This window comes from Balaenoptera acutorostrata, chromosome 5 (assembly GCF_949987535.1).
Source record: "Balaenoptera acutorostrata chromosome 5, mBalAcu1.1, whole genome shotgun sequence".
Lineage (NCBI taxonomy): Eukaryota > Metazoa > Chordata > Mammalia > Artiodactyla > Balaenopteridae > Balaenoptera > Balaenoptera acutorostrata.
The window spans coordinates 23,436,255-23,459,520 of NC_080068.1; the positions used below are offsets into that span (position 1 = coordinate 23,436,255).

At 46.7% G+C, this 23,266-nt stretch overlaps 2 protein-coding genes across 5 annotated transcripts in view; one reads left to right on the top strand and one right to left on the bottom strand.

Moving 5' to 3' along the window:
• The window catches only part of MGST2 (microsomal glutathione S-transferase 2), a 39,266-nt gene extending 33,699 nt beyond the window's left edge, over window positions 1–5,567 (top strand). For 2 of the 3 annotated variants that reach the window (XM_057547387.1, XM_007172933.3), the window contains exon 6: window positions 3,861–4,060. The gene's annotated coding sequence lies outside the window, so the exon portion shown is untranslated. Of the gene's footprint in view, window positions 1–3,860; window positions 4,061–5,498 lie in introns of those variants that run through there. The other variant, XM_057547388.1, reaches the window with a different exon arrangement.
• Window positions 5,568–5,612: 45 nt separating this feature from the next.
• The window catches only part of MAML3 (mastermind like transcriptional coactivator 3), a 418,486-nt gene continuing 400,832 nt past the window's right edge, over window positions 5,613–23,266 (bottom strand). Inside the window, exons 3-5 of one of the 2 annotated variants that reach the window (XM_057547386.1) lie at window positions 15,452–15,658; window positions 11,350–11,431; window positions 5,613–6,890 (exon numbers count right to left, since the gene is read on the bottom strand). In XM_057547386.1, coding sequence (XP_057403369.1) covers window positions 5,896–6,890; window positions 11,350–11,431; window positions 15,452–15,658 — 1,284 coding nt within the window. In that variant the 3' untranslated portion in view covers window positions 5,613–5,895. Of the gene's footprint in view, window positions 6,891–11,349; window positions 11,435–15,451; window positions 15,659–23,266 lie in introns of both variants that reach the window. The other variant, XM_057547385.1, reaches the window with a different exon arrangement.

A 23,266-nucleotide genomic window follows, 5' to 3' on the forward strand; every position in this document is an offset into this window, starting at 1 on the left:
GATACAAAGGCAGTTACAGAGGCTATGAATAATAGAGAAAAATAAAGGCATTAAAACGCTAGCGTTTCCAAAATAGTAGGGGAGAAGACACGACAACCCCTTGCATCCCAAATACCTGGGCTAAATACCCCAGAGTACACTGAGAACGACCAGTCTGGGAATGGGGTATCTGGATATCAGCCCAGTTCCCCCACTAACTGGCTCTTTGACTCCGGATAAGGCAGCTCACCGTAGAGGTCGTGCAGCAAAAGAAGTGAAGCCTCCAGGGCCAGTCACGCTAATCCTGTTCCGCCGCCCGCTGGCTGTGCTACCACAGCCGTGTAGCTCTCTGCCTCAGTTTTTTTCTCAGGTAAAATGGGGCTAATATTTTAAAATGCTATGATTCTATGGTCTTCTTACTTTTTAGTATTTCAGTCAGTTATAGTGACTCGTATTGTGACATTTTAATTGTTTTACACATTGAAGACAATAAAGGAAGAGAAAGTGCAATTTTTTTTTTTTTTTTCAGGGAGAACTTAAATTTAATGTGTCCCGCCAGGGGGTAAAGTGCAAATTTTTGACCATAAAGCATAATTACTGCAAACTCATTGTCCTTTGGAAGTGGGAAAAAAACCACAACTTTCCAAATCTTACACTTGAGGATTTTTAAACAATTTCTATCTTGCATTTAAATTGGAACTATTTAAAGACGTAAACTATAAACACATACACACACACACACAAAGACACACACACAGAGTTGGTTAAACAACATGTGGAAAAAAGAAGATGGTCCCACCGGTATATCAAAGCTTTTTATCTTTAAAAATATCTGAACTATAGAATTTATTTCCTTTGTTCCAATTCTATGGTCACCAAGGCAACCTCTTGACGATTTTAATTTCTGTAATTTGGTTACAGGGAGCAAACGTGTTGGCCAGGGAGATTGAGTTTCTGATCTGACATACATATTTTTTACATATTAGTAAATTGACTGATTTTATTTTTAGAAATCAGATTCCTTGCCTCGAAAAGTCGATGTTATAAACAAAGGGATGGAGAAGAACTTTTCTGCATTAAAAGATACCCTTAAGGGGCATAAAACCCAAATGGCAACGTGGGATCCTTGATCAAATCCTGGTTAGAAAAAAACAGCTATGGGAGACATTTGGGACGATTTGAATAAGGAGTGAGAATTAGATATTAGGGAATTAGTTGTGTTAGGTGTGATAATGATGTTGTGTCTAGGAAAGAAAATGCCCTAATTCTTTGGCAAGGTATGCTGGGAGGTTGAGGGGTAAAGTGACTGCGCGTGTATAGCTTACTTTGAAATGGTTCCACAAAATATATATGTGAAGCATATATGGTGAAGTGTTAACAAGTATCAAATCAAGTTGGTAAGTGTATAGTTATTCATTGTACTATTCTTTTTATTTTTCTGATTGTTTGAAAATGATTGTCATTCAAGTTTAAATATCTGAAGCAAAGTTAAAAGCTAAAGTCAGGTTCTCAGTAGCTCTGAAGATTTTTATGTTGAGTGCTGCATGCTTGACTTGGGATCTGAGGTAGGGATAGAGCCATAGCATTAGCTCTGGCCCAGCAGCTGTCCTAGACGTGGCAGGGACACTTGGGCCCCAAGTGTGTGAATGTTGCCCTAATTACCTCCACCTGTTATGAAATGAAACAGGTGTCTGTAGTAACTTGTCCAGAGAACACCAGCATGGAAATATAATGTCCTTAGAACTTAAAATGAAAAAAAAAGTTAGAAAGATAAAGGACTGGTTACACAAACAAGCAGCCCTGCTCTCTTCCAAGGTATTTTTCCTTTTGCACTTTTCTTTGCAGGATTGGAAGTAGAGGAGGTGTGGCCAAAAAAGTCATTAATAAGGAAAAATATCAGGTCATTTGTTTTTTATCCTTTTTCTCTAGATACAACCTTCCTTGAAAAGAATGGTTAAAGGCAGAAATAGTTCCTTTAATGCTTTCGAATGTTCCTTAACTTTCAGCAATAAAATACCTCCTTCTTATGGGGCAAGTGCCTAGTGACTTCTTGGAAAGATGTTTATTGTCCTTCTTCCCCCGTTATACACTTGCTGCGCTGGGACTTTATAAAGGTCAACACGATTATAAATAAGAAATCATTTTAAAGGAGAATGGTATTCCATCCATCCAGTGCAGTAAATAAAAATATGTGGTTTTGACTCATCAGGACAAGGAGTAGTACTCAGCCCTTCTCAGACTCCATGTTTTTATTCTGTTGTCAGCCTTCCCATCCCCACCCGCGAATCAGTTCATTTTTGATCTCACATCACTAAGCCCATATCGCTGGGACAAAGCCCAGTGTCACGTTGTTTTCGACATGGTGTTATTTCTCAGCTGGTCTGGAACAACAGCCCACCATGGGTAGGGCTGGCCTCTTCTTCCAGAGTCAAGGTCATTCTTTCTCTTGGTTTGTACATATTAAAACTCACCTTTGCTTTGGATCTATTTTTGATGATGGCCTTATTCTATTCTTGTGGCCTCTTTTTCTGCTTCACCCAGACAGTTTTGAAACATGTTGCTTTACCATGCTTTTTAAAGTTTGATGGGAAGACTTAGGTCAGGTCTTCTAGAAGTGGAGTGGATTCACATGTGTGTGATTTGTCACCGAAGGGCTCCCAGGAGGGGAAACTGAGGGAGTGGGGGAAACAGGGCAGAAAAAGGCAGGAAGCCAAGCAACGGGGCACCTTCTGGCAAAGTACCAGCCTCTGCCTGATCCTGCAGGGGACCTTGGAACAGAAATGCTATCTCAGGGTTTGTCCAGGTAAGTTAAATGGGCTCTCACACTCCTGCACCAGCAGGTCATGGGCTAACGTCAGTCTGGAGGGATGTAAACTTCTACGCACATTCAACTCTCTGTGGGTGGTGCTGGCCAAGCCAGGCTGTTCTCCAAAGAGACACAGCCACACACGGGTGTGCGTGTGTGTGTGTGTGTGTGTGTGTGTGTGTGTAGTGACAGTGTTCATTACAGTGGGGCAAGGCCCGTCGTTACTTTCCCCCCAATATATTCCTTGAGTTTTCTTCCTTTTTAAATAAGAAGTTTACTATCAGTTTCCAAGTTCTCTGAGTGAACCAGGTGGAATTTGAATTGTTATGGTTCCGAGTCTACAAGTAGATTCAGTATATTCCTTTCATAGATGACTCTCTTCTTTTACCTTTGCCACATCTCCTGGAGTGCAAATTTAGAACATTTTAATAGCGTGGTGGAATTAAAAAGGCTGGGAATGATTGATCTCCACTGTTACTTAAATGTTTAAATAATGATATAAAAATTTTGAGACAAGAACTGCAGTTAATCAATTAAAACCCAGGCATAATCCATCTGCTTAACTAAGGCTGGAGCTCCAGTGACAGTTCTAAAATAAACTCAACTTTGGATTGGTTCAGATAATGATCTTTTATTTGTTTTTTTCTTTAAAAGTGGTATGTCAACATCACTTCATTTCTACATTTCAGAGTTCTGTACATTTCTTAAAAGGAAATAAGCAATGCTCAATGTACAAAGTAAAAACAGAAAACTAGAAAAATCTGAATCAAATGGAGGAAGTTGCCATAGGTCATACAGTACAAATTAGTAATATGTCATCTGAAGTGCAATACCACTGCTGGGATGATGAGTTAAGGAATGAAATAAAAATACTCTATTTTAAACAAACAGTATATATATATTTATATGTATATTTTTTACAGATAGTAGACCCAGTGATATCTGTCATATTGTAAAAACTTATTTACAAATAACTTTTTTTTTAGACATTACATATACATCAGCACCGTAGTAAAAACAAAAACAAAACAAAACCACCTTGTTAAACTCTACCTCTCTCTGTCGTTGGTCCCAGTACTGAGCATTTGGAGGAAGCTTTACAAAGAGCATGGAGCGCCCCTCCCCCGCCATCAGCCACCTCCAGCTTCTCATCATTTCTTATACATTTACTTCCTGTACCTTTCAGAAAAAGGTAATTATATATTCTGTGTCTTCTCATGTGTTTACTTTCTTCTGTTTGTTTTTGGTTTTCATCTGTTTCCACCCAAGAGTTTCCCTGGCAGTGTCCCTCCCCACACAGGGAGTTCACAGTCAGCCTGCCACCCAGCACCTCTTCCCACGGGTGGCCCACTTGTTCTCCATCCTGCCCCTGGCTGAGTAGGGCTATGACCTTGGTACCTGGCGAGCAAGTCAAGGCCAGTGTTTGCCTGCCTGCCGCCTCTCTGCACCCTCTGCCCCAGCTCTTCATTCGAACCCCCTTCCTTCCCAGGACCCGCCCCCAGTACAGCCAGTCCGGCTCCCGTGGCTGGGCTGGGGCTCTGGTGTGGCGAGTTAACACGTGAGTGCGCAGAAGGGAGCCTGCCTTTTGGACGCGGAGGGAGGGAGTGGCGGGAGGAAAGCTCACGCCACTCTCACTCACTTAGGACAATGGTTATGCCACGCGGCCTCCAAAACATGACAGTGGGAGGGGAGGAAAGGATGGATGAGATCAGCTTTACGACAGTGGAGGTTGTGGATCCCTTCAGACAGACTTCAGTTAGGGCAGATTTGAGTGAATTACAAAGAGAACGGCTGTACAGAACTTCAGGAGTGGATCACTTTGCCCACAGGAAAGGAACCATACCTGCTTCCTTTTCGTTATCAAAATGTGCGAAGTGGAGCAATTGATTTTTCAGTTCCTCAACTTTCAGGGTTTGAGATTTGTCTTTCTGGTGAGTAGGGATGAAGGGCCAGGCTGAGTTTAGAGCCTCACCCCTAGGATTTTCCCAAAGGGAGCCAGAGCCAGCGATGTCCAGGCCAGTCCTCCCTGGTGTCCCAGAAGCATCGAGTGGCCCGCTCAGTTCCAGGCAGAGAAAGAAAACTCCAGTGTCACCGTTGCATTTCAGGCATTGTCTAAGTTCTTCTTGCACCTATTTTCCCTCTGCCCGGGCTCCCTAAAGACAAAAGCTTCGTTTCTTCTTGGCTAGTCTGCAAGGAGGAGCAAGGGCAGGCTGGGGTAGAGGCGAGGAGGAATAAGGGCAGGGACCGGGGAGGAAGGCGGCCGTGCTAGCGGACACACAGCGTCCAGCCTGGGCCTCTCCATCCTCGGCCTCCGGGAGTAGATGGGAACTGCCAAGATGTATCGGGTCCTATCGGGTCCTCAGGAGGCGCCAGCTCAACTCCGCAGAGTGACGGCCACCCCGGTCACCCGCAGAGGGCTGCCCGCCCAGGACTGCCAGGACCCTTCTCCACGCTCGCCCTGTGAGGCAATGGCTCTAGAATTCCTGAGGGTCATTACGGGCAGGAGACAGGCCTGTGGGATCCTGTGTCTTCCTGTGACATCTCACTGTTCTCTGCACCTGCCCTCCAGACCCAATAGCATGTCTTGAAGCCTGACATCTCTTTGTAGCCGGAGTTCGGCGCGCTTCTGACGTGTGCTCTTGGCTTGTGCCACCACCCAGCAGGCTCTGTGGGACTCTCAGTCCCAGACTCTCTCTCCTTTGTGTCTCCAAAGCTACAGACTCTGGACCAGGGCCAGGAGGGGCTGACGGCCACCTCACGTCGGGCAGCAGTCTGTCTTGGCCAGAGCGGCTCTTGCTGGGCCGGACGATCACAGGGAGGGCCAAGCAGAGGGGCTACAGAAGCATCTTCCCCACCTGTCTCTGGTGCGTCCCCCTCTCGCAGCGGGATTCGCAGGGCGTCTGTCTTGATTGCTGTGTGAAAATCAGGTGAAATGAGGCCCCAGCGGGGCTGTGGATTGGCACCTGGATCTTCCACTGTCAGCCGGCTGCAGTTTTGCTCAGATTACGCAGGTCAAATAAACAAAAAAACAAGGATGAGGCAACATCCTGTTTCTTTTTCACGGTTGAAGCTTTAACCACTAGGGTTGTGGCTGCCGGGGCCCCGCTTGACTAGGGGCTTCCGAACAATTCATCGAGCTCCTGCATCCACTCCTCCCCCGGCCCACCTTTGATGATGGCGTCCACGAGATCGGCACTGTCCGAGAGGCTGGGGAAGGATGCCCCAGCAGCGTCGCCACTGTAACTGTATGACATGTCCTGAGGGGCGTTCCGCTCATAGCCTTGGCTCTGGCTGCTTGAGGCAAAACCGCCACTGGACATCTGCTGCTGCGCCGGGGGCTGGCTGAACGCTGGCATGCCGGGAACGCCCTGGCTTAGGCCAGACATGACCATGGGCCTGGCCTGGCTGGTGCCTTGCTGCCCCGGGAGCGGTGGCATCATCTGCCGACCCAGGGCAGCTGGGTTGAGGGTTCTCACCGTGCCAGTGTTCGCGTCCACCACCTGGCTCAGTCCCTGCGGGAAGTGTTGCTTGGTCAGCCTCGGCTGGCCAGCCTGCAGTGGGTAGCTGGCGCCGTTGTTGAATGATGCTAATTCTCCACTAGTCCTCCCGGGCATCCCCTGTAGGCTCCTCTGTGGCCAGCTCTGTGCTCCCTGCTGGACCGTTCCCATAATGCTTTGCAGCCTCGGCGGGCCCTGGGGCCTGGGCAAGGCCTGGCCGACCGGCCCCTTCATTTGCTGGTGCTGCTGGGTAATGGCCGAGTTCACCAGCATGCTCTGACCAAAACCACTCACCATCCCAACCCCTTGCCCCGAGGTGGGCTGCCTCGGCCCCTGCGCTTGGCTGTGTGTGATGCTCATGCCACTTTGGTTTGGGTGCTGCAACATCTGGGTCATTCCTGTGCTCATATTGTACATTCCCGGTTGGCTGGCAGGTGGGGTGCTGTAAGGGGCCAGGCCCATCTCCGACTGGGCTGCTGTGGCCATTGTCCCTGGGTTCTGGGAGGGTCCCATTCCCATCATGCCTGCGTTCTGTGCCATCAACCGTGAAGTTCGCATGCTCTGGAGGGCCGCCTGGCTTCTCACGGCTGCTACGTCCTGGGGAGACCCTGCAGGGAGAAAAGGACAGACCCGTTCACTCATCTCTACAAGCAATGCATGGTAACAGGTTGCTGGACTTTTCTTTGGGACTGACAAAATTCTTTTAGATGAAAGGAGCTACTCGCAATAAATCCTTAAAAAAACCAGAGTATTATTTTTCTGACTGTAACATATGCTGATTGTAAAAAATTTGGAAAATAGTGAAAAGCATAAAGGTGAAAATTAAAGTCATTCCCATCATCCAGAGAAGACCACTGCCAACTTACATTAATATATAAATAGACACATGAAAATTGGGACCATGCAGTACACAGGCTTTTGTAGTTGACTTTTCTATTTGACATACCCTGGTATTACTTTTGTTCACATTTCAGAAACAAATCGTTTCTCACCCGTCTTTATATGATGCCATCCTCAACCAATAAGATACCATCTTTTTGGAGGTGAGAGGAAATTCACCTCGTGGGCTAAATTAGGCAGAAATGGCTGATCACTTTGCATATCCTATTTGTGAAGTGGAATATGGTTCAGTAGAGAATACTATCAATAAAGACCATTAGGCTAATTTCCCTTAAGACTTGAGTAGGATTTGAGAGGTTAAAGGCTATCACTTCTGCTAAGAAGCTATTTCGACAGATGGGACATTTCTTGGATCCACTCTGTAGATTTCCACATGCTCCAGATTCTCTGAATCATAATATGTCAGTGCGAACTGGCCAGCTTCCTGAGTTAGAAAAAGAAATCATCCTCCTACTTGCTACTTGGCAATGAACTTTATCCATTTCTCCAGCAAAGGCCACTCCTTCAAATCAGCAATGACCACTAAGGCAGTTTTAATGATGCTGCTTAAAAGTTGACCAGAATATCAATGCCAAGTCACTCAACTCTAATTAGACATTTGAGTGAGTCCTTCTTTACATGTTTCCGGGAAATTTCTAAACCAGTCAAGAGAATAGAAATGTCACCCTTAGAACCCGTCAATGTTGTCAAGGGCTAGGAGGTGCACAGAAATGGATTTTTCTCTGTCCCTGCTGATGATTAAGTCTATGAAAAAAAGAAAAATAGGTTTTTTCCTGGACATTTAAAAAAGGTACAGCATGGGAGCCAATCGATACTATAAGCAAATTTGATCCTACCTGGAACCTGGATGAGAAACCAGGTGAGAATAGTGTAACCTTGTTAAGCCTGGCACCTTGGCAGATAACTGAAGTGTGTTTTTGTCTTCCTGATGGGGTTATTGATTTCTGGGCAGCAAATATGTCTCCATATTTTCTTTCTTTAAGAAAGAAAATTATGGGAATTTTGATTATGACAAGATTTTGTGGCTTGAGATCAATATCATGCTGCATTGAAAAATGAAATGGTTACTGTGGGGAAACCAGAAAGACCTGGGGGAGATCCCTAGAAACGTTTCAGTTTTTTGTTTTGAGCTTAATTGTATCTAAGTGGAATTTTTTAAAAAAGTTCCTGATTAAACACTGGATGGTGGTATATATTGCAACTTGCAATCCTGTTATGAAGCTTTGTCACCTTAACAACTAAATTTGTATTGACTACATGGCCAATCTGATCAACTGTGGTGAAATGGGTTATTGAGTTGCTTATAAAAAAATTTAAGGGAAAAATATTGCTGACTCAGAGATTGATTGGATAGACCCAAATTACATAAACAGGCTGCTGGAAACAGATGAAAGGACTTTCATATTTCGGACATTTTTGTTGTAACTTAGAATAAATATGTTGAGGGATTAGATATTGACTGGACTAATTTTGTGAATGAGAAATAGTTTCCTTTCTTTAGAGGGCAAAAATGCTGCAGTGCCTCTTAAGAAGTATTGAACCATTAATCCAAGCCAACCTTTAGTTTTACTTGGTGTCAATGACTACACTATCCAGATGTAATTCTTATTAAAAAAAAAAAAAAGGACCTTTTAATATCAGCAGTCAGCACCATATTTTCAACCTAAGAAAAACCTAAGATATCTGGTTTTCTTGAACTTGGGTAATTTTAAATATACAAAGGAAAAAAATTCAAATGCCTTCAAAGAATTAACTTGTCTTTATCTGACAACTACATATGTTAAACAACAGACTACTTTTTCTTCTTTTTTATTTTTGTCTAAAACAGATATTACTGTGAGATACTGTAGTCAAATTAATTTTCTTGTCTGTTGGTTAACACCACAACGTCAAAGAAAATTTTCCATATTCAAACAGAGACGGTAACATGCAATTTTTTCCCTAAAAGGGTCTGTGTTCTATTTTCACTCACAAGAAGTCTATATTTATGTAAAATAAGCTTTTCCCCTAGGCATGTAACATTGCCCAGAGACACAGAACTCAGTAAGAGAAAGTGCGTCTTTAAAACCTTTGAAAACTGTAGTGGTCAGTGGACCTGTAGGTCTCAGACAAGTTATTCCTAACAGAACTTCTCTCCAAGGACAATATTTTTTTATCTATCAATTTGCTGTTTTCCCAGATACATAACATTATGATATCTAGGATGTCAGTAAAGTACATGAAAATACAGAAGAAAATTTTAAAAGTTATCATATCAACCAGCTTAGGAACCCTAAAATGTCACTGGTTGTTTAGCCTAAGTGTAGCTAAGTTTTTTAGGTTGATTACCTGTGATTTGGGGTTTTAGAAAAGTTCAAAGAGTAGAACTTTTAAATTGGACCCAAAGCACTCAGAATAACTCATAACATAGAGGAGTTATTAAATTTTGGTGGGTCCCTGTATTCCAAAAAATAATACATGAGTTATGAACCTAGAAAACTCAAGGGACACAATACCAGGTTTATCAGATTTAATGGTTTAAATTAGTTCATAATATAAAGCACCAGTTCCCAAAGTATGGCCCTGGGCCAGTAGCAACAGCAACTCTGGGGAACCTGTTAGAGATGCAAATTCTCAGGCCCCGCTCCAGACCTACTGAATCAGAGACTCTGGGGGTGAGGGCGGGCTTCTGTTTTGAATCAGCTGTGCTGGTGATCTGATGCAGGCTCAAGTCTGAGAACCACAGGTACAAAAGAGGGCTCCGAGTCTGCGACAAAAACTACGCATGTAACAATGACTATTTCCCACTCCTCCCCACCATTGACCAAGTGAGAAACAGAATTCTTCAAAGAATATTGGCACTAATTTAGTGCACAGAACAATTCCCTTTGTCCTTCCCTGTGTCGAGTCCAAAGGGATCTGAAGTGATATAAATGTCCCAGGGATGGGAGGGGGTGATAGCGGCTCAAGCCCCAGGGGGTCCACAGGCAATCTTCAGGGAGATCTGGCCGTGAACATCAGCAGCTTTCAGACTCTTTAAGCCACAACTCACAGTACATACGCATGTGGGTTTAGGACAGAAACAAAAGTTGCCCTAATTATGACACACTCCAATCATTCCTATTATTTCGTTAAAAAATGTTGGTTGTGGCCAATTATCTTCTCAACCTACTTGAGTGTTGCAACCCAAAGACTGAAAAAGGCTACCCTAGATCACAAAATTTTCACCCACAGTCTATGGAAAAGGGTAACACTTGTGAAATGATCCACAAAGTTTGTATTTATTTATATATATGGATATTTCTGTGCAAGGGGCTTCATAGCTTTTGGCAGATTGTCAAAGCAATAGGTAACATTTGGGAAGTTAGGATGCATTGATCTAGGTCTTCAGAAAGGACAGAGGACAGGAATTAGGATTTCTGCTGCTTCATGACCCCTGTGGCCCCCTGAAAACGCCTGTGGATGAGATTGGGAAGGGTCCTCAGACTCATCCCCCACCCCATACAAGACCCACAGGGGCTCTCTCTGTTAGAGACGGAAGGGATTGATATTTGAGTGGACCTTCTACTTTACAGAGGAATGGCAACGCCGGACAAACAGTGCACCCATTACTCCTGGGGCCATGATTCAGGATTTGTGCAAAGGGTGGCAGGATCAAGAAAGTCCAATCAAACTCAAGTCCCTATTTGTCTTCTATGTTCGGCAGAGATTAGTGGTTGCCGAAAGCCATATCCTTTTACTTCGGTTGCTGGAAGTGAGGGCTTTGGTCAGCTGACCTGCTGGGATTAGCTAGAAAGATGTGACACGGGATTCCCCCCGCTCCTCGCCATGGCCACTGAGATGACGATCCGGACTTAAACAGGGCTGATATTAGGTCAGTCGGCGCCTGGATGCCTTTGCTGGTTGTTAAACCCCCGAAATACTTCGGTACCTTTGGTAAAGAACGGCTGCTCCAGTCCCACTCCCCCCGCCCCCCCACCCCCGCCCCGGGCCCACCAGGACCTCTCTGGGCCCAGCGACCCAAAGGTTAACGCCTGGGATTCTGACTGGTTAGCACCATCAGTTCTTAAAGATTTTTAATGTTACCTGGACACAAACACAGCAGCCGTGGCATTGTCACTGGCTCTGCATTCACTTACACTTGCCCACTGGAAGGGATACAATGGCAGAGGTGTGCACCGGCCTCACCTTGAAACTGGGCGACCTGCTGCACTGGGTACGGGTTGCGGGGCCGCTGGAGGTGCTGCCGGGGTAGCTGTGGCGGTTGCAGCTGCTGAAACGATAGGACAAGGAGGGCCGGGGGGCGGGGCGGGAGGAGGTGCACAGTTAGATCTCCTGGCTGTTCTGAGGAAGGCGGTTTTCAAAAACTGAACTCTGTGCTGAAGAATAACACGCATACAGGTCAGGGCACAAGCGTGTAGCATCCGTGCCCCGTGCGATGGATTTCCACAAAGGAACACGCTCGTGGGTCGAGATGCAGAATGCTGCTAGAAGCCCCTCCTGCCCCTTCCCAGCCACCGCCCTTCACCTGACCCGTGGGCGCACTATCCCAGCCTAGCAACAGGTTAGTTATCTCTGCTTCTGTGCTTCAGAGAAGCGGCCTGAGACAATGTACTTGAGCCTGTTTTTGGGGGTCTGGCTTCTTGCATTCATCGCCTTTGGGAGCTCCATCCACGGTGATGCCTGCGGTGGGGTCCATTCATTCTCACTGTCGAGTAGCATTCCCCCCATAAGAACATCCCACGATGTCTTTGCCCATGCTACTAGGGGTGGCTGTTTAGGGAGCTTCTGGTTTCGGCTGTCAGAGCCCCCCCTGCTGCAAACATCCTCGGTGAACATCTACGGCATTTCTGCTGTGTGGACTTGCTGGCTTATGAGGGAGGTATAGCCAGGGAAGCAGTTCTGACTTTGCTTTTCCGACATCAGCCTGCGTGCTTTCCTCAGCATGGTGGGTACCGAGCTCAAACGGACAAGCAGCTAACTTTTAATGACCTAAGGTAGATGCTTCGGGTATAGGAAGATGGGATTCTCAGGGCCTATTAAAAAAAAGGCTCATTTTATTCCCAGGAAGCCACGCTGCCTGCAAAATACATCTCCACAAGTCAAACATACAGCATTTACTGCCTTGAGGAAACCGCGTGGGATTCCACGTATACCACGAGCCAGGAGGCCTGCGTTTTAATTTTTCTTCTTCCAGTCACGGGGCTTCTGCACTGCCAGAATTGTTACCAATATACAGGGAAGGCTATTATGGTCATTATCATGCTGTATGTGAAAAGGGAGAGAAAATAAGGGTGAGGTGGAAAGAGCAAAGAAAGGGGTTTTCGTTCTGCGTCTGCCGTCAAGTAGCTGCGTGACCTTCGGCCTGTCATCTAACCTCCTCTGCAGCTGTGGAATATGCATCAAGCACCTTTTATCTGCAAGGCCTAGGAAAACAGACAACGAGGGCCCAGATCTTTACAGTGTTCATTATAAAAATAACACACATTGACCACTTCTTAACACATGTGTTTATTTCTATTTTTTCTCTTGTTTTTGTTCCTGGGCAGCTCTATAATTTTCTTTCTCTTTCTTTTTCTTGACAAGGCCAGCCAGCACTGGCAACCAAAGAAAAGAACGGCCTCTGTTAACCCCATCCTGTGGTGTTTTGCACGAAACCGTTGAAATGAATTAATTGTATAGACACGGCGTAGACAAGAAACCATGCTAATCTTTTAGGCAGCAATCTAAGAACATTACTGAGAGTAAGGGGAGCATTTAAAAGCTTCTCAGAAGCCAAACTTCCCATATTACATACGAATTTAACGGTCCCACTTACAACTGGGCATCAGCCCTGGGGTAGCCTGGGGTGGATTGGCAGTCAGGAGTCAGGGGGCCCAGGTGCCAGTCCTGGCTCTGCCCCTCTCTAGCTCTGTGATCTCCGAAAAAAATCATGTAAGCTCCCTGGTCTCAGTCTCCTCGTGTGTAAAATAAAGGGACTTCATGATCCTCAATGTTTCTTTCAGATCCAAAATTCCAGATTCCGTTGAACCTTTGTGAATGGGTGGGATCTGACACGCTCTGTGCTCTTGAGAATAACGCATTAAATGTTAATTCACACCTGCTTTCAACTTGCTCTAAGTCCACTGAGAACCATTTGAAAGTTCCCAAAGATATGCAAGATATCCCCAGTCTTTCTGTTTTCCCTCACATGTCCTTTCCGGAAACCCAGGTGTTCCTAGTACGCTGTTGGCAAAATTGAAAGCGTTAGGATGCTTTCACTGCCGCTGCGGGGACCAAGAAAATCAGCTTGGCGTTGATGTGGGCACAGTCAACCTCAAAAGTGTTGGCATCAAGAAGCACTTTCCCCAGGTGCAGGTGAGACGCTACATCCCTCTGACTGACTTCTGGGTCAGTCCCACGGGATGGCTGGCACGTGTGGCTGCAGCTCTTACACTGCCTTCTGTGACACCAGGGTCAAGTGGCAGATCCACACCTGGTGCAGTTTCCAAAGGGTTTTACGCTCATTACTCATGTTGAGCATCAGGAGGAAGGCTGGGAGATTAGGAAAACCTTATTTGGCAGATGAGGAGAGAGGTTAGGTGGTTTTCCCAAAATCATACCATAAGCAAAGGATGTGACCCAGAGTGAACCGTTCTTTCCTTGGTCCCCCTTCAGCTCCCGGAACACACAGTCATTAAGGAATTATACTCATTTTTTTTGCAGTTTCCCATTTCCTCATGTCTTCTGAGGAGCCCTATGTCTGTCTTCCTGTGTCCCGGGTCCTGAGGGGTCCCGCACTCTCTCACCTCATGGTCTGTGGGCACCATCCTGTGAAAGCCATGCTCCTGGTCTCCTGCCTTCCCCCTCATTCCCGGGGTTGGCTGACCTTGCCAAGTGGGGACACCCCTGGGCTGGCACAGCTGAGTTTGGCCTGGTTACCCCGACTCCCCTTTGTGTCTTGGTCGCAGCACAGGCATCAAAGACCATCCCTCCAAGTATCAGGCACACCTGAAATTTCCTGGGATTGGCTGAGGGGCGGATCTGCAAAGCCCAGCTTCCCCTCGGCAGCTCCATTTATCACTGTCTGAGAGATATGAGCATGGCTCCTTGTCACACACCTTACGCAGGGTGAGAGGGATAGTTTGTTTGTTTGTACAAGAGCTGCCAGGCAGCTGACTGACCTCGGTAAAAAGGGAGATAATTACACAGCTGTTCAAGAACAAAAGCGAACAAGGGAACATAAGTACTGTGCTCAACGGTGTACAATTTTTCTATTTGGGGGATGACTGGTGTTACTTTGAACTGCTGCCCTTGGTTACTAAGGACCTCAACGCGTCTTGTGTCCTACACAATCTCTCCTATAGATATGGTGGAGGATGGTAAATACATTTCCAAAATTCTGATCCTATTAGGAACATTCTAGAAGGGTAATTGTGGGCCTTGAGCCTTAGATGACAGCCTCACGTCTCCTATAACAGAAGGGTGAGACGCGCTGGATAGGCCCCCACAGGAGGCATCCAGGGACCTCCTGGGGAAGTCCTCAGGCCTTTCCCGAGATAACACAAAATCGGGCATGGGCATCTCGAAAAACAAAACACACTGAAACTGAGAGGAGTAGCCCACATGGAAGGCTTTCTTTCAAAGCTGGAGGAATTATATATGTCAAGGGTTGTCAAAGATGCCTCAGGTAAAGCTTTCTCTGTGTTAGGCCTTTAACTCAAACATTTCCTGAGCTGTGTTCAAAGCTGCTGGGAATTTTCTCAAGTTTGCACCCTTTCTGTGACCCCGAGTTCAGGTTTCCAGGTAGTTCTGTGGGCCTTATTATTCAGCTATTGTTCCTGTTCCATTGTTCATGACCAATTGTGTAAGAATTCTTCTCAATCCCTCCTTCTGACACTTTCCTCCAAGAAGCAAAGTTCTCTGAATTATTTTCTTTTTTCTTCATGCTGGAAATATCAGACTTTACGAAGAATGTGAGCCAGCCCCCTTCCACCCTTGCCCCCCATGCTGATTCTACAGACCCCTGTACCAGAAGCCAGAAGAAAAGAGCCAGACTTGAACTGAAGAACGGTCTCTGGCAAATGGGTCTTCAAATGGATGGCTGAAGCCTGTCTTTTCAGAACACATTCATTCTAAGCAAAAGCCTAACGAACGGAAAGGTCTAAATTCTGCAGGTTCCTCTGTGATCTCAGGAAATGCCGGCTTGTGAATTTCTTGACGAAGGACACGAACCGAGACTCCCTCACAGACACCAGGCACCGAGTGAGTGTCTGCCGCACGAACGGATCCCACCGCGGGCGTGAGTTACCTGCTCCGCCAGCATCTGCTGCCTCTGCTGCTCTATCAGCTGCGCCCGCTGGTCCAGGAGCATCTGCTTCATGAGGGCTGCCTGGGGCTGGCCGCCCAGGAAGCTGGGCCCCGCTGGACCGGCTCCGGAGACCATGCCGCCGGAGCCCGGGGGCACGGAGGACTGCATGGGGCCCGCGGCCCGGGGAAGCCCGACCGGATGCTGCTCCTAGAAGGACAGGAAGAGAAGAGAATGCAGCCACTCCACATGTGAAGGAAAGCACAGGGGATAGGGGGAGGGGGTAGGTCCCGCCTTAGGGACCTACGGGATCCCGAGAGGCACACATTACATTTCCGTAAAAAAAGAACCCAGTGGTCCTCAAACCTGGCCTTACCACAGGTGGGATTGCAGAGGCTACAGGGCGACAGTAATAGAGCACGGCTCTGGGAAAAGCTGAGACCAGGTCCAGTCTGTTTCTGATGGGACTGGCTAAGGAACAAGAACCGCATTTTCAGCTAACAATCTGTGCTCCTCCGAAGGAAAGGGAATAAGCCCTCAGGTGCGGCTCATTTTAAGTCGGGAATGAGACATCCTCACCTTACCTCTTCATCCTTACTGCCTGCCTGGCCAAAATGGGCTTCTTAGCTAGTAGGAGAGACATTTACAGAAGACTGCTGGAATTGATTCATCAGCAGATTGCTATTTGATGAAATTCTAATTAATTGTGACATTCGAAAGCTTTGACATGTGTAAAAAAAAAAAAAAATCCTGCTAGTGAGAATTGTTGATGGTGAGAATTAGGAGTGTGTGACCCGGACCCAAGATACGAAATCTCCCAACATCTTTAGAGATAGAATTGGGCCTCAGGTGTCTGGGATAACTTAAACGTGGGGGGTTGAATTGGGTCTCTTGATTCTATAATTATGTGTCAGTCAGTCAAATCAAATGATGGCAACTTTTAAGGACTGGCCCTTAAGGAACAGGAGGTAAAGTGGTAGAGAACTCCTCACACACAGCCCAAGTCACTACTCGGAGACTGTACTCAGAGGGGAAGTAACAGCCCGACGGTGTAGACCATTGGGGAAAAACAGCTGATGGGAAAAGTAGGTGTGTGACCGTAAGATGTAGTTTCTCGATGCTTTCTTTCCTGTTCATTCTATCAAGCATAGCTGGTAATGGCAAAGTATTGTCTGAACATTTCACAGAAAGGTTTCTTTTAATTCACTGAAGTTTCAAGTAATTAATCTGAACAAAGAGAAGCTGCTGTCTGAGAGGTACACAAGTTAAATGGGCATACGTGTAAAGACATACACAGTCATATCATGAGGCACAATTATGAGACTTAGATCATGAGAAACGAATGTGAATAAATCTACAGTATTTAAATTTTTGTATCCAGTTAAACTGGATTAAAAAAAAATTTCCTCATTATAAAATCTAGATATTCATTCTTTTTTTCCACACTGGTTATTATTTCCAGTTATATGGGGTGAAGGAAATTAAGACTACGCAGATGTATACAGGCAAGTGACTACCTTAAATGGATGTTTAGTAGTTATCAAATGTTATTTGCAATGGTATTTCCATCGTTATTAATGCATTCCTTCATTAATGCATGCAACTAGCCTGCTTTGTGAACAACATGAATTTTATCTGCCTCTTCTGAGCCATCCTAAATGAAAAACAGGGTGCAGTCAAACTGGATTTTAATATTTGTCCTCTTTTTGCTTTGCTACCTCTTCAGTGTTGGTACAGTCAATCACGTGGGCAGTTTCCTCTCAAAACAGAGAGTTGTGTTTGACACAACTCCTAGAGACGCAGCCCTGCATGGGAGCCCCCGTAGCCTGGGCTTGTTGGACCCCCCCTCCCCGCTACTGTGTGGAGATCAGCCATCCACGTTCTTCTTTCCAGGTATACCGAAACCGCATCTTCACGTACTCTTCGTCCCTCCCATCAGCACCCAAACAAAACAAAACAAGCAAAACAAACAACAAACCAAACAAAACCCCATTACTCCTCTCATCTGGGAAACAATAGCTCAAGAAGTTTTGGTTAGTCAGTGGGGTGGCCCGGGTCACACAGCTAGTAAATTAAAGAACCAGAACTTGCAGAACTGGAGCCCTGATTTTGAGTCTAAATTCAGTATTCCTTCCACAAGCATAGGCCTCTCCCAGACGATGGGTCCATGGTGCCAAGTGTGTGCCTAAGAATTGCCTGTAGACTAAATATATAGCATGTCTCCCAGAAATACACTGTGTTCTATTTTTCAAATGTTAAGTGTGGTGTTACTGAAATTAAAACTTTCTGTCTTTGTGTATTTTCTCTGTACATAGACAATTATTAGGTAGAGAGCTATGAGATATTAATGTTAATAAAAAGACCTTATACTCAGCAATGCCTGGAACTTTATGCCACCAAAAAGTTTACTTTATGACTGACCCCTGCAGAGGTCAAGATATTTCACTCTTTCCTTTCCCCCCACCCCAAACTTGCTACCTGTTTTCCAAACCCTTCCTTCCAATGGGATGAAGCTGTTTCTTGCCACCTTTGGAGACAAATGGCTGATTGACTTAATACTTAAACAAACAAATTCACATGGAAGTGCAGATAGTCGACCAATCAGCGAAAATACAGATACACAGTTTTTTCTGTGTATTTCAGAATATTTGATATTTTCCAATTTTGATAATGAGGAGGGAGTTGGAAAGAAAATGAGACCCAAGGGAAGATCAAGTTCTCTTCGGCTTGGTTTTATGAGAGGACTGGTCTGGGCTGGCCCCGTTTATCTTTGTACACTTTGAGATATTCTTGTCCTGTGAGACTAGCCCTCAAGTACCTGGTGAGCTTGCCCAGGAGCCGTAAGTAGTGATGTGTTGCTCTCCCAGCCTTCTCTCCACCCAGAAAGAAAGGGAGAGGCAAATGAGGTGAGGATGTAGATTCATCTAAGCTTGTCTAGTCCCTGTCCTCCTAGACCAAAAAGAAATACAGGTCCCCCACTTTTCAAGAGTTCAATTTACGCCACTCCCCTTTTATGAAACACCTACACTAGTATCTGTTTTTGCTAACTGGAAGAAATCTGAAGAGGATTTTCGCTTTTACAAAAGAAGGTGAAAATCTAAGATAGCATTCAGTGTTTGTTTTGCAGAGAGTGATTGTAGAGACAGCAGGCGCCTCCAGCAACAAGAGTGGCGCCACCAAGCGCCTTCCCCAGGAACTACACTCAGCATCAAGCTGCCATAGCTTCGAACTGTGTGAGCATCTGTGCTCTATCTCTATTTATTTCGCACATTCTTAGCAAGATGTGTCCTAAGGTGCTTGCTTCTTCACTGTAAGCCATTTCGGCTTAGGAAAGGTTTCCTAGGAATGCTCTACTTTCAGATGGGGCAGGGTGTTGCTGAACTTCAAAAAGCACAGTGTGTAAAACCCTTCCCAAAGGGATAGTCTGGTTATTACCTCCCAGGATTATCTATTTCCCCCAATGATTCCTTCTCAAAGATTTTGCCTTCAGGTTTCTCACCGAAGACCTGAAGACCGAGAGGCAGGAGGGCTATGTGCACTTTTAAAGGACTGCCCTCCCTAGGAAACATTTGTGAGCCTAAGTTGCTACACCTTTCCCAACCAGCTCTGCTGCATTCAACAGCGGGTGAGTGACACCCAGAGCCCCAGCCTCAGATGTGTATGCCAAGTGTGAAGACACGCCGAGTGACTCACCTTACAAATTGGGCTGGCTGAGGCCATTAGCTGATGCACATGACATCGTGGCTTTTAATCCCCAGTCTAAGAGGGCTTAATGAGCATTAGTCTGTCGAGTTTCAGAATTTCAAGCCCCCGCTCTTGTTTCTAAGGAGGACACACACTGTACGTGCAATCAGAGAAAACCAGGCTGGGGTTTCGTCACCAGAAATGTAATGCCTTGAAGCCAAATGATGCAGTATTTTTAGTTTTAATTACTAGCTTGTTCTCCACTCCACCCCCTGCCCAACGACCTCCCTTGCCTTCTACCCAGAATCTTAATTCAGCCTCTTCCTCTCAGAAATCCAATTGACTACATAGATCTTCATTACTCCCCAAAGCTCTCACTCTTCCGTAAAATAAAGGGAGGGGGGAAAAAAAATCAAAACCAATATTTTACGTATCTTCTCTTCCAGGGAAAAGATCTTAGCAATTTCCTAAGGGCTGGAGATAGGTAAGAGGTGTAAAAAAACACCCTACTTCCCCCAAAGAGGCAGTTTTCACTTCAAAAAGCAGCTGTGGTAAAAATCTCTCAAGAGTAGCCAGCTGTTTATTTATAAATCTGTGCGTAAGGAAGCTTCATTTTCTCTTACGTGTTTTCAAGAACATGCCTCGTGTTTGGGTGAGAGGGGCCGGGGTTGCTGGCGGTGGACCAAGGACGGCTGGCTCTTTGGAGGGGGGATTGCAAGAGGCTCCCGGCGGTGACTGGGGCTGGGGTGCCGGGGCTTAGCGGAGAACTGGCTGGAGGACGCTCAGGGCTTCGGCCTTTTTTCAGGTGCTCTCGTCGGGGGAAAACAAGGAACAGCTGCTGTTCCTCCGCGGCCCCAGCAGATGGTGGTGTCAGCCCAGTCCTCGCCGCCAGCCCGCCCGCGCCGCCCGCGCGGCGTGTCCCCCCCGCCCCCCTCCCAGCCTGCAGATGGCTTAATCAGGACTCGCCTTCCTCCCCCAGCCGGTCCCCCCGGCCCCGCGCGTCTGGGCTAACGCTACGAGCGTGGAGCCGGGCAGTCAAGTGTTACCGCGTATAGCAGGTAGCCTGGCAACTGAGAGCATAATACCGAACAGATGGTGCTCGCACGGCGTGATGGACATCACACACGACAGCCTGAGACAATCCAGGAATTCCCTGGTGACTCGAGGCCCTCTTTACACAAAATGAGTTCTCTCTCCACTGCCGTGTATCTCTGGGGTTATCTCCCTCCCCTCTCCGACTGACACCGAACTGGTTTCTTATTACCGACCTTGCTGCCAGCCCGAGGGGAGGGAGATTTCGTGTGGGTGGGGGAGGCCGTGGAAGGAAACGGAAGGGCCGGGAGATGGAGGAGGTGATGGGGGCGTTGGCGACCCGAGAGGGGAGGGACAGTGGCGTATCCCAGTCCCAGGGGCGGACTGTCCGAGAGGGTCAGGGTTCCCCGTAACCCGGGCTGCACGAAGCCGGCGCGGTGAGGGCCGCGCCGGGGGCGAGCCTGGGCTTAGTGTCTTTGCCATCGCATGCCTTACGAACAGCCTAAATGAAATTTAGGATTTTACTTAAAAAGCCCCCTGGGGCGTAATTTAGCCCCTCGACTCGAGCCTATATACTTACAAGTCCTTAGGGGACTCTAAGAAGTCAGGAGTGAGGCCCGTGCGCCCCTGCCGGGGCCGAAGATGCGTCTCCGCGCAGGCGTCCTTAACAAAGAAACCGACTAGGCGGTCTGGGCGCGGGCAGGGGCGGCGGAGGGAGGGCGTGCGGCGGAAGAGCCGCCCAGGGGCCCCGAGATCCTCGGCCTGCGCGCTGCTCCGCAAGCTGGGAGGCCGCTGCGCGTTCCCCGGGGCGCATTTCACCTCCTCCTCCCCGCCACGTCGTGTGGCCCGGTCGCCGGGAAGGAAGAGGGAGCAGGAGGGCACTGGGGGAGACAGGAGGGTAGTTCACGGTAGGAAGAAGTAAAATTAATACATAAACAAAAAGCATGCCCCAGAAGACAAACCTGTGCTTTTCACACACACTGAAGTGGATCGAGTAATTAAAAAAAAAAAAAAAAAAATCCAGCCCCAATGGAATTTTGCCTAGATTCTATACATCAAGCCACTTCTATGTCCAACCTCTCACCATGGTCAGGGGTCTTCTGCAAAGGTACTGTTCAAGTTTTAAGTTTCAGAAGGAGGAAGTCTTTTCAAAGGTGGAAGCTGACGTTTCACGCAGAACCTCACACTCGTTGGGAAGTTCAGTACATTCATGTCAGAGAATCCGACACCCACTGCAGAGCTGGCTGGAGGCATCCGGCCGTGACTCCCTGGGGCTCAGGGTGGTGAACTGGCTTCCTGAGGCTCAGGGGGCCATCTGACCTCTGGGTCTCGGTCCCCACCTCTTCAAACGGAAATCCTATCCATAGGACTCCTCCCTTGACAATGGCAACTTTGGAGATGAATGAGCTATAGAGAAAATGGCTAAGAGGGTGCTAAAACTTCTCCACTTTAAGTGTGGGCTGTTGGGGAACCGTGAGGGCTCCGTCAGGGGTTCTCAAAGCATGGTTCCGGGACCAGCACCATTAGCATCACCTGGGAGCTTGTTAGAAATGCAAATTCTCAGGCTCTGCTCCAAGCCTCCTGAACCAGAGTCTTTGGGAGCCATTTAACATGCCCTTCGATAATTACCATGCCCCACGTTTTGAGACTCACTGGGCAAATAATCCTGGTCTATGGGCGCTGACTGCAACCTGGGGTATCAGCGCTCTCTGTGATTAGATTGCAAACCCTGCACTTTCAAAAGCAAGTCAGAGTGCTGAGTTACTTAAGTTTCTATTGCCAATTCTTCTGCATTTGAAGCAGAACTCTCTAATTTTCAGAGGGCTGTGCAGGCAATGTAAACTCAAGAATTCCGAAAGGAACCTATGCCATGATTCTTCCAGAAAGGTCGGTGCTCCTGCAGCTCTGCTCTGGAGACGGAGGTGCAGCCAAGAGCAAGGAAGGGGTGAAGCCAGTTAAACTTCCTCCCTTCCTCCGGGAGGAAGCATCAAACATCACTAGACTTCCTGTCTCCTGGTCTGCTATAAGGCAGGAAAGCTATGATTCGAGAAAGTCCCCTCTTCAAACAAGAAGAAGACCAGAAGCGACAATGGAAGAAAACAATTAACACGTATGGGGCACCTACTGTATGCAAAGCACTCAGCTCAGTGTTTTCTTCTGTGTACTTAAAACTCATTTTGCTGATTAAAAAGGATCCGAGTCTCTAAGAGGTTAAATAACTTGCCTGATGTCCCACAGCTGATGGTGGTCTTTGGGATTCTGACTTTTCCACTGACCAGAACATGCATCTGGTCTAAATTGAGCAGACCACCCAAGAGGACTCTGGAGTAATGAGAAATGGGAAGGGGTGGGGGGGGGGGAGAGGAATGGGCACAGAATAAAAAGGTAGACACTCTATTGGGATCAAAGGATGAAGCTGAAAGAGCACAGAAATATACATCATTTTTTATATGTTGCCTGATACCCCAAATTAGGATGCCTCTGTGGTATCAACTTTGACATTTAAAGAAAGGGCATAAGATTAGACCATTCAACCAGAAATGGAAGGAAGAAACAAAATAAAATAAAACCTTAGAATTCTCTTTGAAGTTGATCAAGTGTCAGGGCAGAAACTTGGTTTCAGGATGGAGGCTCCTTTTACAGACTTTCTTTGTGCTTGTCCAAGATAACTTTTCAATGTGGGTTTGGAGAGTTGCTTGTAATAAATTCATAGCAGAGCCCCAATAGGCTCACCCCAAGATAATCTGCTTCTTCAGCAGATTACTGAAGAAATTTGGATTTAAAAAAAAGTGTTTTATGATGTGTAGTGGCTGTGTTGCCAAGACAGTTGAGGTTTGAGGCAGTTTACCGATTTAGGAAGCTTATCACAGACAGGGCAGTAACTCGGGGCCCAGTGCTAAGCCTGCTAAATGGGTTCAGGAAAGTTCTTTGTTCGGCTTCTAAGAAGGAGCAGTTTACATTGGGGGAACCCAACAGGCTTGGGTAGAAACTCAGCTCCATCGAGGGTCCAGTGACTGGCACATAACACATAGCTTGTTATCACTATTATCGCTATGACCTCTTGATTATACAGTTTTAGAAAGTCAGGGTGAAGGAAGTGCT